General features: G+C 36.3%; 1 protein-coding gene across 7 annotated transcripts in view; it reads right to left on the bottom strand.

Annotated features, from left to right (window-relative positions):
- LOC103126218 (triadin) overlaps positions 1–20,795 on the bottom strand; it is a 279,909-nt gene that overhangs the window by 161,624 nt on the left and 97,490 nt on the right. For all 7 annotated transcript variants that reach the window (XM_060190509.1, XM_060190515.1, XM_060190512.1 and 4 more), the window contains exons 5-6: positions 13,862–13,918; positions 429–518 (exon numbers count right to left, since the gene is read on the bottom strand). In XM_060190509.1, the coding sequence (XP_060046492.1) occupies positions 429–518; positions 13,862–13,918 (147 nt within the window). The remainder of the gene's footprint in view (positions 1–428; positions 519–13,861; positions 13,919–20,795) is intronic.

Genomic DNA, 20,795 nt, shown 5'->3' with positions numbered 1-20,795 from the left:
CAAAGCCAGAAGGCTTGTCACAATATATCTATGTAGCCAACAAAGAGACAACATTCTCTATTGCAAATAAATAGAAGTGAAATAATATAAGAAGTTTAGTCTAACAGGTAATCATCAAAGAATACAAGTTAAAATAGCGAGACAGTATTACAAAACAGACGAGCTATTATTTTTTGAAAATGTGTACTCATCTGTTAACCAAAGCAGTTTTAAAACTTCTAGGAGAAATTTGATAAACATTTAGAACATAAATTAGTAAGAGTTTTTCTTCAGTTCTGTTTCTTTCAACCAAGAAATGACATTTCTCACAATGAATTCCAAAGAAATGGTAATAATAAATATTTTGTAATTCAATGTTATGTAAAATAAGGAGAGGTCAAAGCTGAAGTAAGCAAGCTATAAAAACATCAATAAGAAATATACCATACCTTTCTTCTCTGACTTTCCTTTTTCTTTTATTTTGTCTTTTTCCTTTTCCTTTTCCTTTTCTTTTTCCTTTTCCTTTTCTCTTTGTGCAACTGAAAAGAGACAATATTTCTACATTTAAATAAAAAGAATAAATGATGATATTACCCTGTGGTAGCATTTAATGTCAAAACATTGCTGCTGCTGCTGCTGCTGCTGCTTTTGAAAATCTTGAAATGGCATGAAGTTTAGTGTTTTTTTTTTTTAAAGAATTTACTTATTTGTTCATGAGAAAGATAGAAGAGAAAGAACCATCACTCTGGTACATGTGCTGCCGGGGATTGAACTTGGGACCTCATGGTTGAGAATCTAATGCTTTATCCACTGCACTACCTCCCGGACCACGACATCAAGTCTTACATAGTTATGGAATTGTTAAAATCATTATAGAAATTTTGTTAATATCTGCTTTTTATTACATGTCCAAGCACAATGTTGTGGTGTGACAACAAATATTAGAATATTCAGTCTTTGCAGACCTTTAGCCAAAACTAAATGATTTAGAAAATTTAGAAACTCACCAAACTTTGGCATGTCTAAGACGCTCAATTCAATATTGGAGGAGTAGAAAAAATATGAAGTAAAAAAAAAAATAAAACGAGGTATTTGCCCATTTCATTTTAGCTTGTGTCTCAACATAAGTAAAAAGTAAGTGTAATCATCTGACAGAGAAGGAAAAAATTACCAACATAAAGAGTATGTTTAGAGTTTTACTATGTGCAAGTAGCCCCTTGTATCACTGCCCTGTCCCCGTGTGTTTAGATTCTATAGAAGCATTCCACACTAACTGCTTGAAAATAGTCTGGGATGTTGCTAGAATGAAACCAAATCCTTCAAAGAAAATAAAATATGAACTATTATAGCCTGACATACAATATGGTCCAAAACTAAAATATACTCTGGTTTCTCTTCAGATCGCATAAATCTTTCGCCTTTTACTAAAATATAATCTTACCTCACAATTAGTCACCACTCTTTCTTTTTTCTTTTCTTTTCTTTTTCTTTTTCTTTCTTTTTTTTTTTTTTTTTTGCCTCCAGGGTTATCACTGGGGCTTGCCTGCACAACTAATTCACTGTTCCTAGAGGCCTTTTGTTCCTTTTGTTGCCCTTGTTTATCATTGTTGTTGTTATTATTGTTGGATAGGACAGAGAAAAATCGAGAGAGGAGGAGAAGACAGAGAGGGGTAGAGAAAGATAGACACCTGCAGAACTGCTTCACTGCTTGTGAAGCGACCTTCCCTGGAGGTGGGGAGCCGGGATCCTTGCACGCTGAGCCTTGCGCTTTGTGTCATGTACGCTTAACCCACGGCACTACCACCTGGCCCCCAGTACCAAGCTTACTCACGTTATCACCACCATCTATTCAGTTAGGAACATGGAACTGATCCAGGAGTCTCTCCCCTACCCCTCACTTTTGTTTTCTTGCTAAGTTCTTTCAAGGATACCTTATTAATATTTCTCTGACCTATCTTCTTTATCTAATATTATAGTTCCTATTTCTCACATCTGTACATTCTATAATAAGACCATAGCCTTATGCTAAATTCTCTCTTAGTCTTACTAGGCAAAAAAGACTTTAGCCCCCAATCTTGTTATCAGCATGTCAACAACATAAGTGAATCTAGAGGCTAAATAAATAACTTCAGGTACATCTAATCACAACCTGCAAAATGTTTATCAAGAAAACGTTCAAGGTGATTTCTAAATGTATAAATTAGACTTTAATTTGTGTATTTGGCAATGATGCTGTGAAAAAGAGTTTATTATTATTATTTTTTTAATCATCACTAGGGTTATTGCTGGGTCTTGATTTCTGTGCCACAGATTTACAACTCCCAGCAACCATTTTTCCATTTTTCTTTTTCTTTATTTTTATTATTTTATTATTTTTTATTTTTAAAAGAATCTTCTTAAATTTTTTTGGTATCTTTATTAATTTATTGGATAGAGACAGCCAGAAATTGAAAGGGAAGGGAGTGGTAGAGAGGGAGAGAGACAGACACACCTGCAGCACTGCTTCACCACTCATGAAGCCTCTCCCCTGCAGGTGGGGACCAAGGGGTTGAAACTGGGTCCTTGCACACTGTAACACATGTGCTCAACCAGGGGCACCACCACTTGGCCCCTTTATTTTCATTATTTAAAGGAAAAAAATGAGAGAGGTGAGAGATATAGAAAGGGAGAAAATGGGGTTAGACGGTGGTGTACCTGGTTGAGCACATATGTTACAGTGTGCAAAGACCCGGGATCCAGTCCCCACCTGCAGGGTGAAAGCTTTGAGAGTGGTAAAGCAGTGATGCAGGTAACTCTCTCCCCCTATCTATCTATCTATCTATCTATCTTTCTATCTACCCCTTCCCTCTCAATTTCTGGCTGTCTCTAGCCAGTAAAGATAATAACAATAATAAAAAAGACACAAAATTAATATAAAAAAAAGAAAGGGAGAAAGAAAGAAAGACGACTCTAGAACTAATTCATTGCTCAGCAAATTTCTCCCTCATGAAGCTTCCCCCCAGCAATTAGGGACCAGCAACTTTCATTCTTCCCTGCGGTTAGGGACCAGGAACTTCCATGTGTAAATTAGGTGGCTTTTGAGAAAGTGAAAAATGGGCCCAGGTGGTGGCACACCTGGCTGAGAACACACATTACAGTGGACAAGGACCCAAGTTCATATTATCAGTCCTCACCTACTGGAAGGAAGTTTCACAGGTGGTGCAGCAGTGCCGCAGGTGTCTCTCTTTCCTTTTCTATCTCCCCTTGTCTTATCAACTTCTCTTTGACTCTATCCAAAATAAATAAAATGTTTAAAAAAACATAATAATAAAAAAGTGCAAAAAATTAGAAGGTGTTACACAATGATAAACTAGAAAGGGAAAAGAGACAATTTTAAAGTTTGGAGTAGGTTGTCTTCTTGGGAATAGTATTATCTAACATACTACACAAAATTTTCCTTAAAATTTTACATTCCAGTTAAAGAAAACTTCTTACAGGTCTACAAATAACCATGTGCTCTAGTGATGCTTTTGCAAGTCTGGCTATTTGTGAATTCTACTTAGTATTCCTACATTTCCTCTCTTCCATAGAAGTTATAGTCCTGATTTAGATGGCCCTTCCCTTATAGAAAGTTCTTTGATCTCTACTTATATAAGAATGTATGGTATTCTTGATTCTATTTTAGCAATTAAATAAATAATAAGATATCACTGTTCATATATTTGGCTGCTAGTCTTTTGGTGAAATTTCTGTAGGGACAATGTTATATTGTTTTAGTTTTGCATTCATAGATTATCACATGATATTTGTCACATAATGTAATATTAATAGTTTGATAACATTTAAAAATATTAGAGCTATTTTCATCTTAGCACACAATTCTATTTATTGATGATACAGTGTAGATATAATAGGTACTGCTTACTTTTAATAATCTAAACATTTAATTTTATTCATATTTTTTTTTCTTTTTTTAAAATTTGATTTATTTATTATTGAGTAGAGACAGAGAGAAATTGAGAAGGGAAGGGGAGACAGAGTGAAAAAGAGATAGAGAGACACCTGCAGCCCTGCTTCACTGATTGTGAAGCTTCCCCCCCTGCAGGTGGAGACCAGGGACTTGAACCTGCGTCCCTGAGCACTGTAATGTGTGCCGCTTAACCAAGGGCACCACCATCTGGCCCCTCATATTTCTTAGATAATTAAAAGCCACTGGGAAACTGGAGGACGAACTCTCTGAACATAAGCTTTATGTTTTCTTTCCACATTCAGTCATTCTTTTAGACTTCTAAAATACAAACACAAATACCTCATAAAATAAAGGAAGTGCATTAGCATTCACACATGATCACACATCGATACTTCGTGTTTCACTGCTAATTAAGCTAAAAGCCAAAAAGTATTACGGCATAAGCAAAGCCTCTTAGGAAGTTCCTCTGGGGAGCACCAACTTTGTGTGGAACTCTCACTGGCAGGAATCTCCTGAGAACACCTAATTAATGTCTTTACTTTTTTGAAGAACCAGACCTCAACCACCTCATACATCTGGTTGTCCATCTTAGTAAAGGATTTCTGATTAAAGTGTGCATGGGCATAAATGAGAGAATTAATACAAAATAAAATAAATGAAATGAAAAGAGCAAGGAAGGATTGAATCCAGACTTAAATTAACATATAAATGCCTCATTCTTGTTCCACTGCAGGAAAATGTGGTTTATCCCAGTGTAAGTTTTGATTTACAGACACAATCCTGTGTGCTGGAATTTCATTATCCCCTTCAGAAATGACACCATAATACTGCTTAGTGAAACAGCTGTACCCATGTGCTCTAGGGAGCTTTCAAATGGCAGAGACCCACTAAAATTTCTTGGATGGAAACGTCCAACTTTGGCACCTTAAGCTCAAATACCATGTCTTAAAGTTTACATCAAAGCAATGTAATCAACAGTAACTGGCCTAAAATAATTCTAAAATAAAAATAATTCATCTCAGCTACACTTGTTTGAGCATCACTTTGCTTAGATTATACAACCTGAAATTGTCAAATGAAAGAAGAAAATATTCTTTCTTCCCAACACCTATGGGCATCTAATCTTTGATAAGGGGGCCCAAAGGATTAAATGGAAAAAGGAGGCTCTCTTCAATAAATGGTGCTGGGAAAACTGGGTTGAAACATGCAGAAGAACGAAATTGAACCACTTTATCTCACCAGAAACAAAAATCAACTCCAAATGGATCAAAGACCTAGATGTCAGACCAGAAACAATCAAATACTTAGAGGAAAACATTGGTAAAACACTTTCCCACATACACCTCAAGGACATCTTTGATGAATCAAACCCAATTGCAAGGAAGACTAAAGCAGAAACAAACCAATGGGACTACATCAAATTGAAAAGCTTCTGTACATCCAAAGAAACTATTAAACAGAGAGACCCCTCACAGAATGGGAGAAGATCTTCACATGCCAGACATCAGACAAAAAACTAATCACCAAAATATATAAAGAGCTCAGCAAACTTAGCACCAAAAAAGAAAATGACCCCATCCAAAAATGGGCAGAGGAAATGAACAAAACATTCACCACAGAGGAGATCCAAAAGGCTAACAAACATATGAAAAACTGCTCTAGGTCATTGATTGTCAGAGAAATGCAAATTAAGACAACACTAAGATACCACCTCACTCCTGTAAGAATGGCATACATCAAAAAGGACAGCAGCAACAAATGCTGGAGAGGATGTGGGGACAGAGGAACCCTTTTACATTGCTGGTGGGAATGTAAATTGGTACAGCCTCTGTGGAGAGCAGTCTGGAAAACTCTCAGAAGGCTAGACATGGACCTTCCATATGACCCAGTAATTCCTCTCCTGGGGTTATACCCCAAGGACTCCATCACACCCAACCAAAAAGAGGTGTGTACTCCTATGTTCATAGCAGCACAATTCATAATAGCTAAAACCTGGAAGCAACCCAGGTGCCCAACAACAGATGAGTGGCTGAGAAAGCTGTGGTATATATACACAATGGAATACTATGCAGCTATCAAGAACAATGAACCCACCTTCTCTGACCCATCTTGGATAGAGCTAGAAGGAATTATGTTAAGTGAACTAAGTCAGAAAGATAAAGATGAGTATGGGATGATCCCACTCATCAACAGAAGCTGACTAAGGAGATCTGAAAGGGAAACTAAAAGCAGGACCTGATCAAATTGTAAGTAGGGCAACAAAGTAAAAACCCTGTGGTGAGGGGTAGACATGCAGCTTCCTGGGCCAGTGGGGGGGTGGGAGTGGGCGGGAGGGATGGGTCACAGTCCTTTGGTGGTGGGAATGTTGTTTATGTACACTCCTAGCAAAATGTAGACATATAAATCAGTAGTTAATTAATATGAGAGGGGGAAATTAATTGTATGTCTCAAAGTTTCTCAAAAGACAAACTGAATCTTTTTAATATATAGGTTATGTATTTGATATGCGGACTCTCTCAAAAGCCTAGACCAAGTAGATTAGAAGCATCCAATAGCACAGCTATATACAAGATACTGGGTACTGTACAGCAAACCATAACAAAGGGACTTTTCAATGTTAACCCAATTAACAAATAATGTGATGATAATATTAACTATCAATTGTCTTTTTGAACCCTAAGACAGCAGGAACCTCACATCTTCACTATGGAGCCCCTACTTCCCCCAGTCCTGGAACCCTTGGATAGGGCCCACTTTCCCTTATGCATTTCCCAATCCAAACCAAATAATATTGCATCCGCAGATCACAACCTCACCAAAGCAACGATTGCCACCTCAACATGCTTCACCTCAGACTGTATCCAGAGACTTCACGTGTGGAATAACAACCCTTCAACTTCATTACTCGGGTGAGACCTTTCCTTTTATAGTACACTCTAATTTCATCTCAGGTAGTTCACTTTCTAACAAAGTCCCATAACCTAGATATACACCAGTTTCTGTGAGAGAGAGCTTATGTGCACACGTATCCATAAACTACTGCAAAATAAATACTTGAAAGCAGAAGTACACTAGAGTTTGCAGTGACTACCTCCCTAACCCTTCCTCTCCATTATTCCAAGCTTGGGATCCATGATTGCTCAACAAATTGTTTGGCTTCATCTGTTAACTCTCTTTTCAATTACCAGGTTCCAGATGCCACCAGGATGCTGAAGACCCCACCAATGTGTCCTGAAGCTCAGCTTCCCCAGAGGCACACCTTACTAGGGAAAGAGAGAGGCAGACTGGGAGTATGGACCGACCAGTCAACGCCCATGTTCAGCGGGGAAGCAATTACAGAAGCCAGACCTTCTACCTTCTGCAACCCTCAACGACCCTGGGTCCATGCTCCCAGAGGGCTAGAGAATGGGAAAGCTACCATGGGAGGGGGTGGGTTATGGGGATTGGGTGGTGGGAATTGTGTGGAGTTGTACCCCTCCTACCTTATGTTTTTGTTCACTAATCCTTTCTTAAATAAAAAATTAAAAAAAAAAAGAAAATATTCTTTCTTTGTCATCAATTCTGTTTGGCAAGTTGCTTAACAGGCAAATCTTAGCTAAGACCATTTTAGCTCAGGACAACATAAGCTTGTTGCACCTGCTAGAGCTTAATTTTGTTTGTCATGCTTATTTACAAGATACAAAAAGCCCTTTGGTATGCTGATAATTAAAAGCAAATGGAATGCATCAGTTGGAGAGGCCCTGATGTTGGCATATAAATTGGCATGGTCTTGTTCTTCCTACACTTGCCCAGACTCTGACCTTTTTCTGTTTCTCTGACCAGAACATTAAGCTTCACTCAACTCTGCAACTTGTCTCTCTATTTCTCGCCTCCCCACATGGTTCCACTTGAGCACTCAGCTGGCTGTGCATTGTGCCTTTATAATGCTGGGATCTAGCAATCTACCAGCAGGCTCTGTGTCCTTTTCTGAAGTGCACCAGAACTCAGAGTGCATCTGACATTGTGGATCTTATCAGGCAAAAGTCCTCCCTTAAGGCCGAGCATAAGCATTCAGAGCTCTTTGCAGAACTGTCTGTTCTTAGTGCGAAAAAGCTAAGTGATAATGTTCAAAATACTGAAATATTGGTTTGTACAGGCTACTTGTATAGAATGGTTTGTAAATCAATTTAATTAGCCAAAGCTCTGGAACTCACACTTGACTTCTGAGCTACAGAACAGAACTAATCTTGAATACCCAAACAAAAAGAAATCAATTGAATAAACAAGCAACTATTATAGTTCCCTATTATAAAGGCTCTAAGGAGTAAGGGTACTTATAATAAATCTTGTTGACTCATTTTAAATTAATTCCTTTATTTCTCATATTTCTGGCATTTTGTTTTGGGAGGTATTAGCACTGAAGTGATCTACAAATTTTAAATAAATCAGCTTTACAAACAGCATCATTTACGTCATATACAATCATATTTTGAATTCATCATTTTTATGAAAGAGTAAGATACACATTTATTTTAAAGCCTTAACAATTCTCCTTTAGATTAGAAAGATCACACAGTAGTGTGCCTGCATTACCATGTATGTGATTCAAGTTCAAGCCCCATGCTGTATGTCCCTCCCTTTCTTCCACCTTGTCTGTATTAAAAAGAAAAAGGGGGAGGGGATGGTAGCATAGCGGGTTAAGCACACATGGCACCAAGTGCAAGGACCTGTGTAAGGATCCGTGTTCCAGCCTCTGCCTCCCCACCTGCAGGGGTGTCACTTCATAAGCGGTGAAGCAGGTCTGCAGGTGTCTATCATTCTCTCCCCCGTCTGTCTTCTCATCCTCTCTCAATTTCTCTCTGTCCTAGCCAACAACAATGGCAGCAATAACAACAAGAAGGGCAACAAAAGGGGGAAAATATCCTCCAGGAACAGTGGATTCATAATGCGGGCACCGAGCCCCAGCAATAATCCTGGAGACAAAAGAAAAAAAAACTGTGGCTCATGGCAGTGAAATCATGTATGTGGAATATACCTGTTCCACTAAATAAAATTCCATCTTATTTACCACTTAATACAAAATCATCTTGAATAAAATAATTTCTCAAATGTTACATTATCCAATATTCCTAAAGGAAGAATTCATCATATAAGCACAGAATTTTAGAACTGGTAGGAATTTGAGGTATTAGTTAAGAGGTAGGAATATAAGAGTACTAGCAGGGTAGAATATGAATGCAGTTAACAGATTGTTTAACTAGTACTCTGATCTAAGTGTCTTCATCAAAGGCAGGGTAGAATATGAATGCAGTTAACAGATTGTTTAACTAGTACTCTTCTGCTAGCTCTATGATACTTTGTCCATGCCAGGTCTTTTGCTTACTGCAAAAGTCGTGCTGATTGGATAATCCAAGTATGTTACCTACAATATATCCCATAATTATGCACACACTTCTTTTTCATAGTGAAGTTACATTTATTTACATAGGCTTTGAATCTAAAAAGAGGGGGGTTTTTGTATTCAAAATATTACTTCTACTCTCCAATCTGATTTAACTGTATGGGTAATCTCCATTCACCTGGGGCTACCCAGTCACAGTCAGAACCTCAATCACTTCCTCATAAGTGAACAATCACTCTGGAGGAGGTGATGCATAGCTGATATGCCTTCTGTTCTCATTTTCCAGGTTTATCTTTCACAGCTGCCAGAGAGAAAAAGAAAATTTACTTTTTACTTTAAGGCATCAATTAAGTGCAGCTGAGAGAACACAAAAGTAAAAGTTCATAGGATATGGTGTGACTAAATTAATTTTAGGTCTTTGAGAACATTTGTATAAAAGGCTCTAGGATATTTTCTTAAGTTTTAAAGTTCTGTCCTCTTTGGCTTTGAGTTGCATCTTCAGCGGTAACCTTTGCCAGATTATGCTTCAATTTCTATGACTATTTCATAGAAATAATCCTAAACTAGTCAATCATTATGATTGCCGTAAATTAATCTTTTCCACTGACTGGGTACTCTTTGGGGTTGAACTGTGTCACCTCAAAAAGACACATTTATGTCATTAGCCAGACCATTAAGAATGCAGTAAAGTTAAAAAATAATGTCACTACCATGGATCCTTGCTAATATGACCAACGGTCTTACGAAAAATGAGAAATTTGGACACAGAGACAGATACACACATTAGGAATAGATAGAGATACAACGAAAAGACCTTCAAAAATGAAGGCAGAGTGTGGAGTGATTCATCTGTAAGTCAGTAAATGCCCATGAACCACCAGAATCATGAAGTAAAATCTCCCTTAAAACCACTTTTAAGTGTCAATTCTGCTGAAACTTTGACTTTGGACTTCTCAACATCACAATAGTAGGATGATAAGCTTCTTCTATTTTAGTCAGGTGACAACTAAATAGGAGGGCACAAAATCCTACTGCCATTTATCCAACCTCTCCAAATATATAAAACTAATTAATTAATTGGGTTCCTAAACTAATCAATGTCTTAAAAAAAACTTAAAGGAATTATCTCCTCAGTGCACACCATAAAGTGACCATGTTCAAGGACCCTAGGTTTGAGCCCTTGCCTCCCACCTGTAGAGGTAAAGGAGGTCTGCAGGTGTCTACTTTCATCTTCCCCTCTCTTCTTCTTCCTTCCCGTCTAATTTCTCTCTGTACTACCAAAGAGAAATAAAAATTTTAAAAAAAGAAAGAAAGATAGAAAAAATGACCACCAGAAGTGATGGAGTTGTAGTGCCAACAACTAGTCTCAGCAGTAACCCTGGTAGTAAGCAAGCAATCAAGCAAGCAAGCAAGCAAGAAGAAAAAGGGTAAATTCCCTAGATAGATTCAAGACATTATCAAGTTTGAACCCTAAGACAGCAGGAACCTCACATCTCCACTATAGAGCCTCTACTTCCCCCAGTCCTGGAACCCTTGGATAGGGCCCACTTTCCCGTATGCCTCTCCCAACCCATATCAAATAATATTGCATCTTCCGATCACAACCTAACCAACACAACGATTGCCACCTCAACATGCTTCACTTCAGACTGTGTCCAGAGACTTCACGTGTGGAATGACAACCCTTCAGCTTCATTACTCGGGTGAGACCTTTCTTTTCATAGTATACTCTAATTCCATCTCAGGTAGTTCACTTTCTAACAAAGTCCCAAAACCTAGATATACACCAATTTCTGTGAGAGAGAGCATATGTTCACACGTATCCATAAACTACTGCAAAATATATACCTGAAAGCAGAAGTACACTGGAGTTTGCAGTGAGTATCCCCCTATCACTTCCTCTCCGCTATTCCAAGCTTTGGGTCCATGATTGCTCAACAATTTGTTTGGCTTTGTATGTTAACTCTCTTTTCAGTCACCAGGTTCCAGATGTCATCAGGATGCTGGCCAGGCTTCCCTGGACTGAAGACCCCACCAATGTGTCCTGGAGCTCAGCTTCCCCAGAGACCCACCCTATTAGGGAAAGAGAGAGGCAGACTGGGAGTATGGACCGACTAGTCAACGCCCATGTTCAGTGGGGAAGCAATTACAGAAGCCAGACCTTCCACCTTCTACAACCCACAATGACCCTGGGTCCATACTCCCAGAGGGATAGAGAGTGGGAAAGCTATCAGGGGAGGGGGTGGGATATGGAGATTGGGTGGTGGGAATTGTGTGGAATTGTACCCCTCCTACCCTTTGGTTTTGTTAATTAATCCTTTCTTAAATAAAAAAAAAATCAGATATATGTTCATTAAATATAATCACAATTTTATATATATATATATATATATATATATATATATATATATATATTGCTTATATTCATGCAGGAAAAATTTCCAAAAAAATTATCTATCTCTGAACTCCATTATATTTCCAAAAGCTAAAAGGTCCACTTTTCATTTCATAAGTAATATACACTTTCACAAAATGTATTTGGTCTGTTCAAGAAATACATTCAGGTACTAATTTCTATACCAGATTTTGAGAATTTTATTTTAAACTTCAGCCAAATTCACTGTTTTAATTATGCAAGACTCAGTAGTTTAATAAACTCTTTCTACAGCCCACTGCTCAAAGTCTTTAACAGCAGGGTTCTAATAGAGCCAGGTCCAAATGCAAATGGTGCCATCTGCATCACCACATCCACTCCAGCAGCATTACTATTAAATTAATAGTTTGGTCTTCAAGATAACACAGCAGAAACTCCAATCATGTGGAACCAGTTGAGTTTCTTTTTAACCTCCAACAGATAAATCACATAGCTCAACTGTGGCTAGTTTAGTCAATCTCTATCCAAGAATTGTGTTCAGTTTCTTTACCAGTGTAATTAAAAATCAAAAAAAGGAAAGAGAACTGAGGAAAGTAAGATGACATTAGTACCTTAAGTATATAAATGGGTTTCAATTGAATAAACTTCAATTTCCTTGACTGTACAAGAATTGTCTGAACAATGTGGCACAAGCTTAAATATTAAGATTAAAGACATAATATAGAGATGGCAACTTGTGTCCTTCACAAAAAAACAAGTCACAATGGATATGCCAAGAGCCATTCTCTGCTTGATAGAAGATAAGCCTTTGAAACAATGAAAGCCCTTGAGATAAGTTTCTATTTCCCTTCAAGTAGGCCATTTACCAGAAAACAAGTGACACACCACATAGTTATAGTTGATAGACATAGTTTCGGCTATGTATGTTGCAAGGGACATTCCACCCTGATAATTGCTCCCCCTCCTCCTCCTCCTGCACTCCCCCTTCCCCAAAGCCTTATAACGCCTGTAAACTCAATAAAATTTGGCAGCTTGATCAGAATCCTGTCTTGCTGTCGTTCTTTGTGTCTCCTGTCCCTTTTCATCCCAGGTCCCAGAGTTCCTAGCCCCTGTAGTCACCCCGCTGGCCAGGGCAGGCTATATTAATCTCATTTATGTAAAAATTTTAATTGAAGCTTTGGTATTTATTTAAGGTACTTTTTCACCAGCCTAAATTGTGCATTCACATTTTAGTTTTAATTCAGAATTTTTTTGTCTGCACTATTACAGATACAGTCATTATATTTATTTACTTACTTATTTATTGATTGATTGATTTTAGTTTTACCCTGCTTTTCCCTAAATTATGTAAGACTGATTAGAGGGAAATTTTGAGCTATTCAAAACATAAACCTTTGAATATCACTGTTTCTTGTATTATTTTTTTAAAGTCATATTACCTTATGGTCCAGCCCCAGAGACTCAATGCTTTCCATACGAGCAGGATGATGTTTGACATTATTAATGTGTCTCTAATACAAAATCACAGTTAGTAGACACAGTTCAGTTGAAAGATACATTAATCATTGTGTTGTCACCATCTATTTACTTCCTAAGGCTGTGGGGACACGGCTGTGTGCCACTGCATCTTTTTTTTCTTTTTTTCACCCAAGGTTCTGAAGATATTGAATTGCATAAAAAATTAAAAATTGAAAACAACTGAACTCGGGTCCTTGAGGTAACACACCAGTTTAAGAGCACAGAGTACAAAGCTCAAGGACTGACTAATGGATTTCCGATTGGAGCCCCAGGCTTCCCACCTACGGGAATCTCTTTGAAGAAAACAGTGAAGCAGTTCTGGAGTTCTGTCTTCCTCTCCCCCTCTCTATCTTCCCCTCCTCTCTCAATTTTTCTCTAGTCTATCTGAACTCTTACTTTTTATGATAACTTATTAAGAGAAGGGGAAAAAAAAACTCTAGTAACAATAAATATTATTGGTAGCATTATCTTGGTAAATAAAAGCCAACTGTAAATAAGATTGCCACAATTTAGTATTATTTACAACAGTTAAGGTGTGTGTGTGTGTGTGTGTGTGTGTGTGTGTGTGTGTGTGTGTGTATGTACTTAGCTAGGAAGCAAAGATGTATATGTAGGCATATATATCCAAAACAAAAACAAGGCCACAAAATTAAATATTTACCTTTAGTTTGTATTTTTCTTTCGGGTTTCTCTTTTTCAGTCTTGTCTTTGAGTATTTCTAGGGAAACATAAAATTTATAATTAATTCTTAATATTTATTTTGTTATTCATATGAGAAAAACTAGAGGCTCACTCTGCCATTTGCAGCACTGGGGACCAATTTGGATCCTCAGACATGCAGTCTATCTGTTAAGTTTTTTACCCAGTCACTAGAGTTTACAATTTAAAAATTATTTTGAAAAAATACCAAATTTAAGCCACAGCTCTCACTTAAATATTATTATTCCTCTGTGAAATCAAAATTATTATAACTAACAAGTTTATAGATATGTAAATGGAAAGCACTTTTTAGCGTACTCATTAAAGTAAGGAGAAATGTGGAGTTGCTTAAAATTAGAGCTATTGGAAAAAAGTTTAAAACTCACATCGATAAAGGTATGTTGCCACCATTTCTCAAAGCTAAAATTTATCACAAGCTATAATTATACCCGAGTCCAATTACTCTCAATACAAATTAAGATTTCTTAGTTAGAATGTCATTTGCTTTTGGGAAGACTTGGTTTTTACATATCAAATTAAAAATTTATGAAATGAACCTTAGTAGCTATCTAATAGAAATATAATTCAGAAATATTGACTTTCAATTTGTTGATAATCAGAATTTAGCATTTCATTTAACCAATAATTAGTTTATGGAGACATGACTCCTTTTCACAGAATATTAGCTGTTTCATTTTTTTCTAATGCTAGGTTTTAACAAATATATTCAATATACTGCAAGTTTCAAAATGTACATTTCTAAAGAAAATTAAGTTAATTCAGAATATGAAGTTAATTTAGGTAAAAGTGAGTTTGAGATTATGATTACTACCTTTAAAAACTGACTTAATCTTAAATATCATGTTTTTTCTTAGAAAATGGTAATAATGTTTACTTATTTATATATCACAGCTTTATTTCACGAATGGTCTGAGATGACGCTAATTACTGTACAGATTTTAATTTCTCCATTTGCTAATTTTAGTTTACATCTCTGTAATTTTTCCAGAAGCTCAAATAAAGACCAAACATAGTGAAATCTTAAATATCCTAAGACAGCTACAGACTTTAAGAAGGTAATCACTATTATGAAATTCCCTTCCTTTATTTTTCCCTATCACTGAACATAGGGTGGGGCTGGGCTTAGAGACGCATTCCTAAACTCACTCCAATGTTAATCGGTATAGCAGAGGCCCCACACAGATAGCAATTGTGCTACACCAGCAGAATATCTGAGAGTACAATTTAATTTTGAGACCTAGTAGTCTGAGATACAGATTCCACAGGTTGAGGGTTCAATCACATTAGATCACCCTCACTTGAGATGCCAGTTGTCAGTCAAAAGACTGCTTGGTCACCTGTGCTCTAATCAATCTGGCTACAGATTTGAGGTTTCCACAAGTCCTTCTGAAGTTCCATCAATGTATTAAAGAGGTTAATAGAATCCAGGAAATTTGTTTCATAAGTAGATCATCAGTTTATAAATAAGATACTTAAAGACATACATAAGTATCCAGATGAAGAAATACCTGAAGGGCAGTTTGGGGTAAGAACAGACTTTCCACTCTATCTCTTGGTCAGTCTCTCCAAATGTCCACATATACATGGCTTAGAAGTTCTCCAAAGCCCATCTTCTTGGGTTTGTACAGAGAATCCCTTACTTAGGCATAGTTAATTGAGTCACTTGGCAGTTAAAATTCATTCTCCAGTCCTGTCATCAGAGGCCAAAGAGTAGGACTGCAATTTTCATCTCTCTAATGAAGTGACTTACCTGGCCACTAGTCCTCATCTTGAAATCCTTCCCCTCCACAAACTACCTCACTAATATAACAAGAGAGATATTTATCACTCTCAATACATAGCCCAAGGCTTTGGGGAGCTATAATGTAAAAACTAAAGATGAATACCAAAGATCTAGAAGGATTGTGTTTTGGCATCTTAATGATCAAATAATTTATTTCTTAGAAATCAGTTTCATGGTTTTATTATTTACAAGGCTATTCTTCTACAAATATCCCATCTCTGATTCATGAATACATCAATAGAGATGCAAAAAATGCAAAAATGTTAAGATAATTTTACCTCTAAATAAAAGAATTCCAGGGCAAGGTTGAATGTATGTTACTGTGGGCAAGGACCTGGTTCAAGCTTAGTCCCCACTTGCAGGGGAAAAGTTTCATGAATGGTGAAATAGTGCTACAGGTATATCTTTTTCTTTCTCCCTCATCTACTCTTGATTTCTTTGTCTCAATTCAGTAAAATAAAAATAAATAAAATACTTTAAAAAGATGTATTCAAACAAAAGAATTCCGAAGATATATGAAACCTAAACCTTCTGCTTATCTCTCCATTTAAAAATATTACTTCCATATATGCCTCTAAATTCTCTTACAATACAGTATTCCTTATATTAGCACTATTATTTTGGAATTGGATGAATTATTACTTGAAGGTGGAGTGAAGTTATTTTGTGCAATCTGAAATATTTAGCCACATCCCGGGTCTCTGTTTATCTACTAGAAGACTTCAGCTTCAACAATCATCAGTAGTGTCTATACAAACTGTCTGAAGGCATCACTACAATTTTCCCCACAGGACAAAATAATCCCTTTCCCCCAGTTGAGGACTCATATCTTTAGAACTGCTCTAAAAAAAAACACAAAATTAACGGTTCATGCTTTGTCACTTTCTAAACCTATACTTCCCAAACACACTAGCCAATAATGCACATTAAGAACATGAGGCATTCTTAGTACAATTTGAGATGTGCTATAAATATAAGTACACACTTTGTTATGAATTGTGTGCACTTCACTGTACCACTTTCAAGTTACACAAATTAAGTTTTATTTGTAGATCAGATTCTATCACTGGCATCAACATTTTTAACTTATTTGATATCTGAACAATCCAATGAAGTTTCTACAGAGTGAGACCATATGTGTCCTTATACTTCAGAGAGCACAGAATGACCATTTAGCTTCCTATCCAAATGAGTAACAACAGACAATATATTTAGATTTTAAGAAGGTATTTTTTTCTATAAGCTAATGATACCTGAGTTAATCTTTGCTCTTCCTAGCCTAGCTAAGAAATACTGTATAATACTGTATAATATAGAACATTCAATTTAAGCAGTATAGTCAAAGATAGAAATTTATTGTGCTATGAGTTTCAGCAAATTTCAAAGAAAATTGCTAATTTATACTTTTGATTTCACAGATATGTGGATGCTTCTACTTTGTGTAAATAACTATAATGTATAACCATGTGAAATTGTATTTGATACCAAAACATCTTTTTAAAAGCCAATCCTGAATGTAAAGGACAGAAAGTAAGCTGAAGCAAGTCAAGATTTACATCCAAATATATGTGTTTTGTAAAAAGGTGATGGTCTAATGACACTGATGAGGTCAAAGTCTAAGCACTATTTCCTAGTTGGAATTTTTATAACTATGTTGTGGCTTAAATGATATTATTCTGTCACTATGTATAGACTTCAGACATACAGAATTTGAGGGTAATAGCAGTATGTGTTCTGTTGTGATAGCTGCCGGAAGTCTAGTTTTTATCAACCACCAACCACCGCCTTTAGGTATTTCATCAGTCCTCCATCTCCTTAGGCATGAAAATCTTTTGCAGAACCATTATGCGAGATGTCTCCCCAAATGCAATACTGAGTCCTTAGATCAGCCCCATTCTATTGACAGTTCCCAGAGGTAGAAGTTTCACAGCATAGAGGGCACTAAAAGAATTAAGAACAAGACACTTCCCCTAAATGTGGGAAATACATTCCAACCCATGGCACTGTTCTTGATATTATCCTATTACTATTCTTGATATTGTCATTTTTTCTTGCTATCTGAAATGGAAAATGAGTAAATATAAGAAATTGAGAAAAGATTGTCTCTCTTTAGACCAGTACTCACATTTATCTCTCAGTCTAAAATTAAAAGCATTTTCAGTCACCAGATAATGCAACCACTTTTAGCTTTAAGTTCACTTACAAATAAAATATACTTAAGGACTCAAGGAAATTAAACTTTGGCTTTCATGATACATTACTCAAAGGAGAAAACACCGAAAAATGACACTCAGTCACTTTTTCTAAAGTCCTGTTGACCAAATAAGAAATTCCATCAGGGGAGTCCTGCGGTGGCGCAGCAGGTTAAGCATACGTGGCGCAAAGCACAAGGACCTACGGAAGGATCCTGGTTGGAACCCCGGCCTCCCCAACTGCAGGGGAGTCGCTTCACAGGCGGTGAAGCAGGACCGCAGGTGTCTATCTTTCTCTCCCCCTCTCTGCCTTCCCCCTCCTCTCTCCATTTCTCTCTGTCTTATCCAACAACAACATCAGTAACAACAACAATAAGAACTACAACAATAAAACAACAAAGGCAACAAAAGGAAATAAATAATTATTAAAAAAAAAAGAAATTCCATCAGAGTCAATGTCATTGAATAAGTGTTAATTTTCAGCACCAGATTTATGTATTGCTAGAATAAGAGGTGCAGGTATATTTGATGGTTATACTACTAAGAATAAAAATTAATAAATTTAGCATATTTATTTCTTCTGAATTACAGTATTAATATCATTTAAATTATCATCAAATGAGGGAAGACATAAATCTAGTATTTTAACTTTTTAATTAGGAGAATCTACACACATAAACTATTAAATGTTTATACAAAAACATAGTTGACTCTAGCATATATTAAAATAAAGTTTCAGGGAGTCGGGCAGTAGCGCAGTGGGTTAAGCACACTTGGCACAAAGCACAAGGACCAACGGAAGGATCCTGGTTGGAACCCGGGGCTCCCCACCTGCAGGGGAGTCACTCCACAAGTGGTGAAGCAGGTCTGCAGGTGTCTATCTTTCTCTCCCACTCTCTGTCTTCCCCTCCTCTCTCCATTTCTCTCTGTCCTACCCAACAACGACGGCATCAATAACAAAAATAATAATAATAAAAGAAAATTTCATGTTTGACCTCATAGGAAGCAGTCTGACAAATTCATCTCTGATTCAACAAAAACAACAGGGTTCAAGCCCCCAACTGCAGGGGGAAAGCTTCACGAGTGGTGAAGCAGGGCTGCAGGTGTCTGTCTCTCTCCCTCTCTCTCTCCCCTATCCCTCTTGATTTCTAGCTGTCTCTATTCAATAAATAAAGATAATACAAAAAGATACTTTAAAAATTTTTCAAAGGCTCCCCAAGAATGTATGCATTAAGGACTGGGTAATGGTTCACCCATTAGAGCTGACATATTACTATGGTCAAGTAGCTGGATTCAAGGCAAGGGTTACTACCTGCGGGGACGTGGGAAGGGAGAAGTCTTCAGGATTGGTGAAGCAGTGATGCATGTCTGTCTGTCTGTCTGTCTGTCTGTCTGTTTCTGTCTCTCTCTCTCTTTCTCTACCCTTCACTTCTTTCTGTCTTTATGAAATAAATAAATAAAAATATTTTAAAAGAATATGTGCATTTTTTATTAAAGTGGGTTTGAGTTAAGTTAAATCAGCTGTTCTTTGCACATGATAACATTTTTCTCCACTTATAATAATAACAAAACTTATTGTTTGATGGTGAAGCTTATTGTTGAGTAGATATTTGATATTTTTGAAACCTATATAAAGAAGCTTGAAGCACACAATTATTTATATTAATGTGACACACTATTAAATTAAAAATATCATTTCAAGAGCTTTAAAATGACAATCTCAAAAGAATAAAAGAATAATCTCTGTCACCTAGGAAACTATCCTGATTTTTAGATGACAATCTGGTTTAATTTTATGAAAATTATATATTTCAAAGAATGCTCCTTATCAATATATATGCTTTATATATCTTTCAAACATCACACAATATAAATGTTATTCTACAGTATTTCTAGTTTTAACATTAAAATCCAAATTATTTATTTATCTGATCATGGAATCTATTTGTGTAAGATTTTGCTAATTACTATAGGAAACAAGCATTTAATTATGACAAGTGATCAAGTAAATATATTTATGTGGTGGTTAATTAAACCACAGTAGGGGAAGTAAATTTACTGAAATCTCAATATTTTAGTCAAAGCACCCAAATGATGCGTGTTTTCTACTTCTGACAATTTTTCTGTTGTGTAAAATAACTTTCAAGAAAATACTGCACTGATCTTTATTGAAAAAATAACAGGAGGAATATTTCTCATCTGTGTAAACTTTTAGTGTTAGTGATTATATTAGCATATACCCTGATATAATACTAGGCTAATATTGAGAATAATTTCTTTTGGATACCTTGAAGTTCACAAACATAAAAAGTTTTGGACCTTTATTTTGTAAACTTTCATTAGTTGGCACAAAGTCTAAAATAAAAAACAGTTAACTTTTAAAGAAAAACAGCCTCACAATGCATATCATTGATATTTGTCCTAATCTCTCTTTTTTTTTTTTTGCTATTAATACATTAGTCTCTGATTTACTTCATTTTATTCTTTGAATCATATTATTTTCATTCATAGAATATGATGCTATTTCCCATATATTCCTAATCTAGACAGAGGTGTAAATTATTACAAATAACACAGTTTTAAAGATAATCATTCGTGGAGTTAGATAAGTTTTGGTAATTTTGGCATATGTGTTTTGTGTTTGATGTTAGAGTAGACAAGATCAATTTGGCTGTACTGCAGAATTATCAGGGGAGACTTTAAAATATATTCCTGAACTGCAGTCCAAACTTAATCAATTAGTCTCTCATGGTGAGAAGCCTTTTAGAGGTCTCCAATTTAAATAAGCTCTCAGGTGGTTTCTGAACCACAGTAAAAAGTAGGAACTACTGTCTAGACTGATGCTTCTCAAATTTTAATGTCCATATGAGTTGCCTGGGGACCTTCTTAAAATGCAGATT

This window comes from Erinaceus europaeus, chromosome 4, assembly GCF_950295315.1.
Source record: "Erinaceus europaeus chromosome 4, mEriEur2.1, whole genome shotgun sequence".
NCBI lineage: Eukaryota > Metazoa > Chordata > Mammalia > Eulipotyphla > Erinaceidae > Erinaceus > Erinaceus europaeus.
Note: the sequence above shows the minus strand (reverse complement) of the source record. Positions and strands in the feature narration are given on the sequence as shown.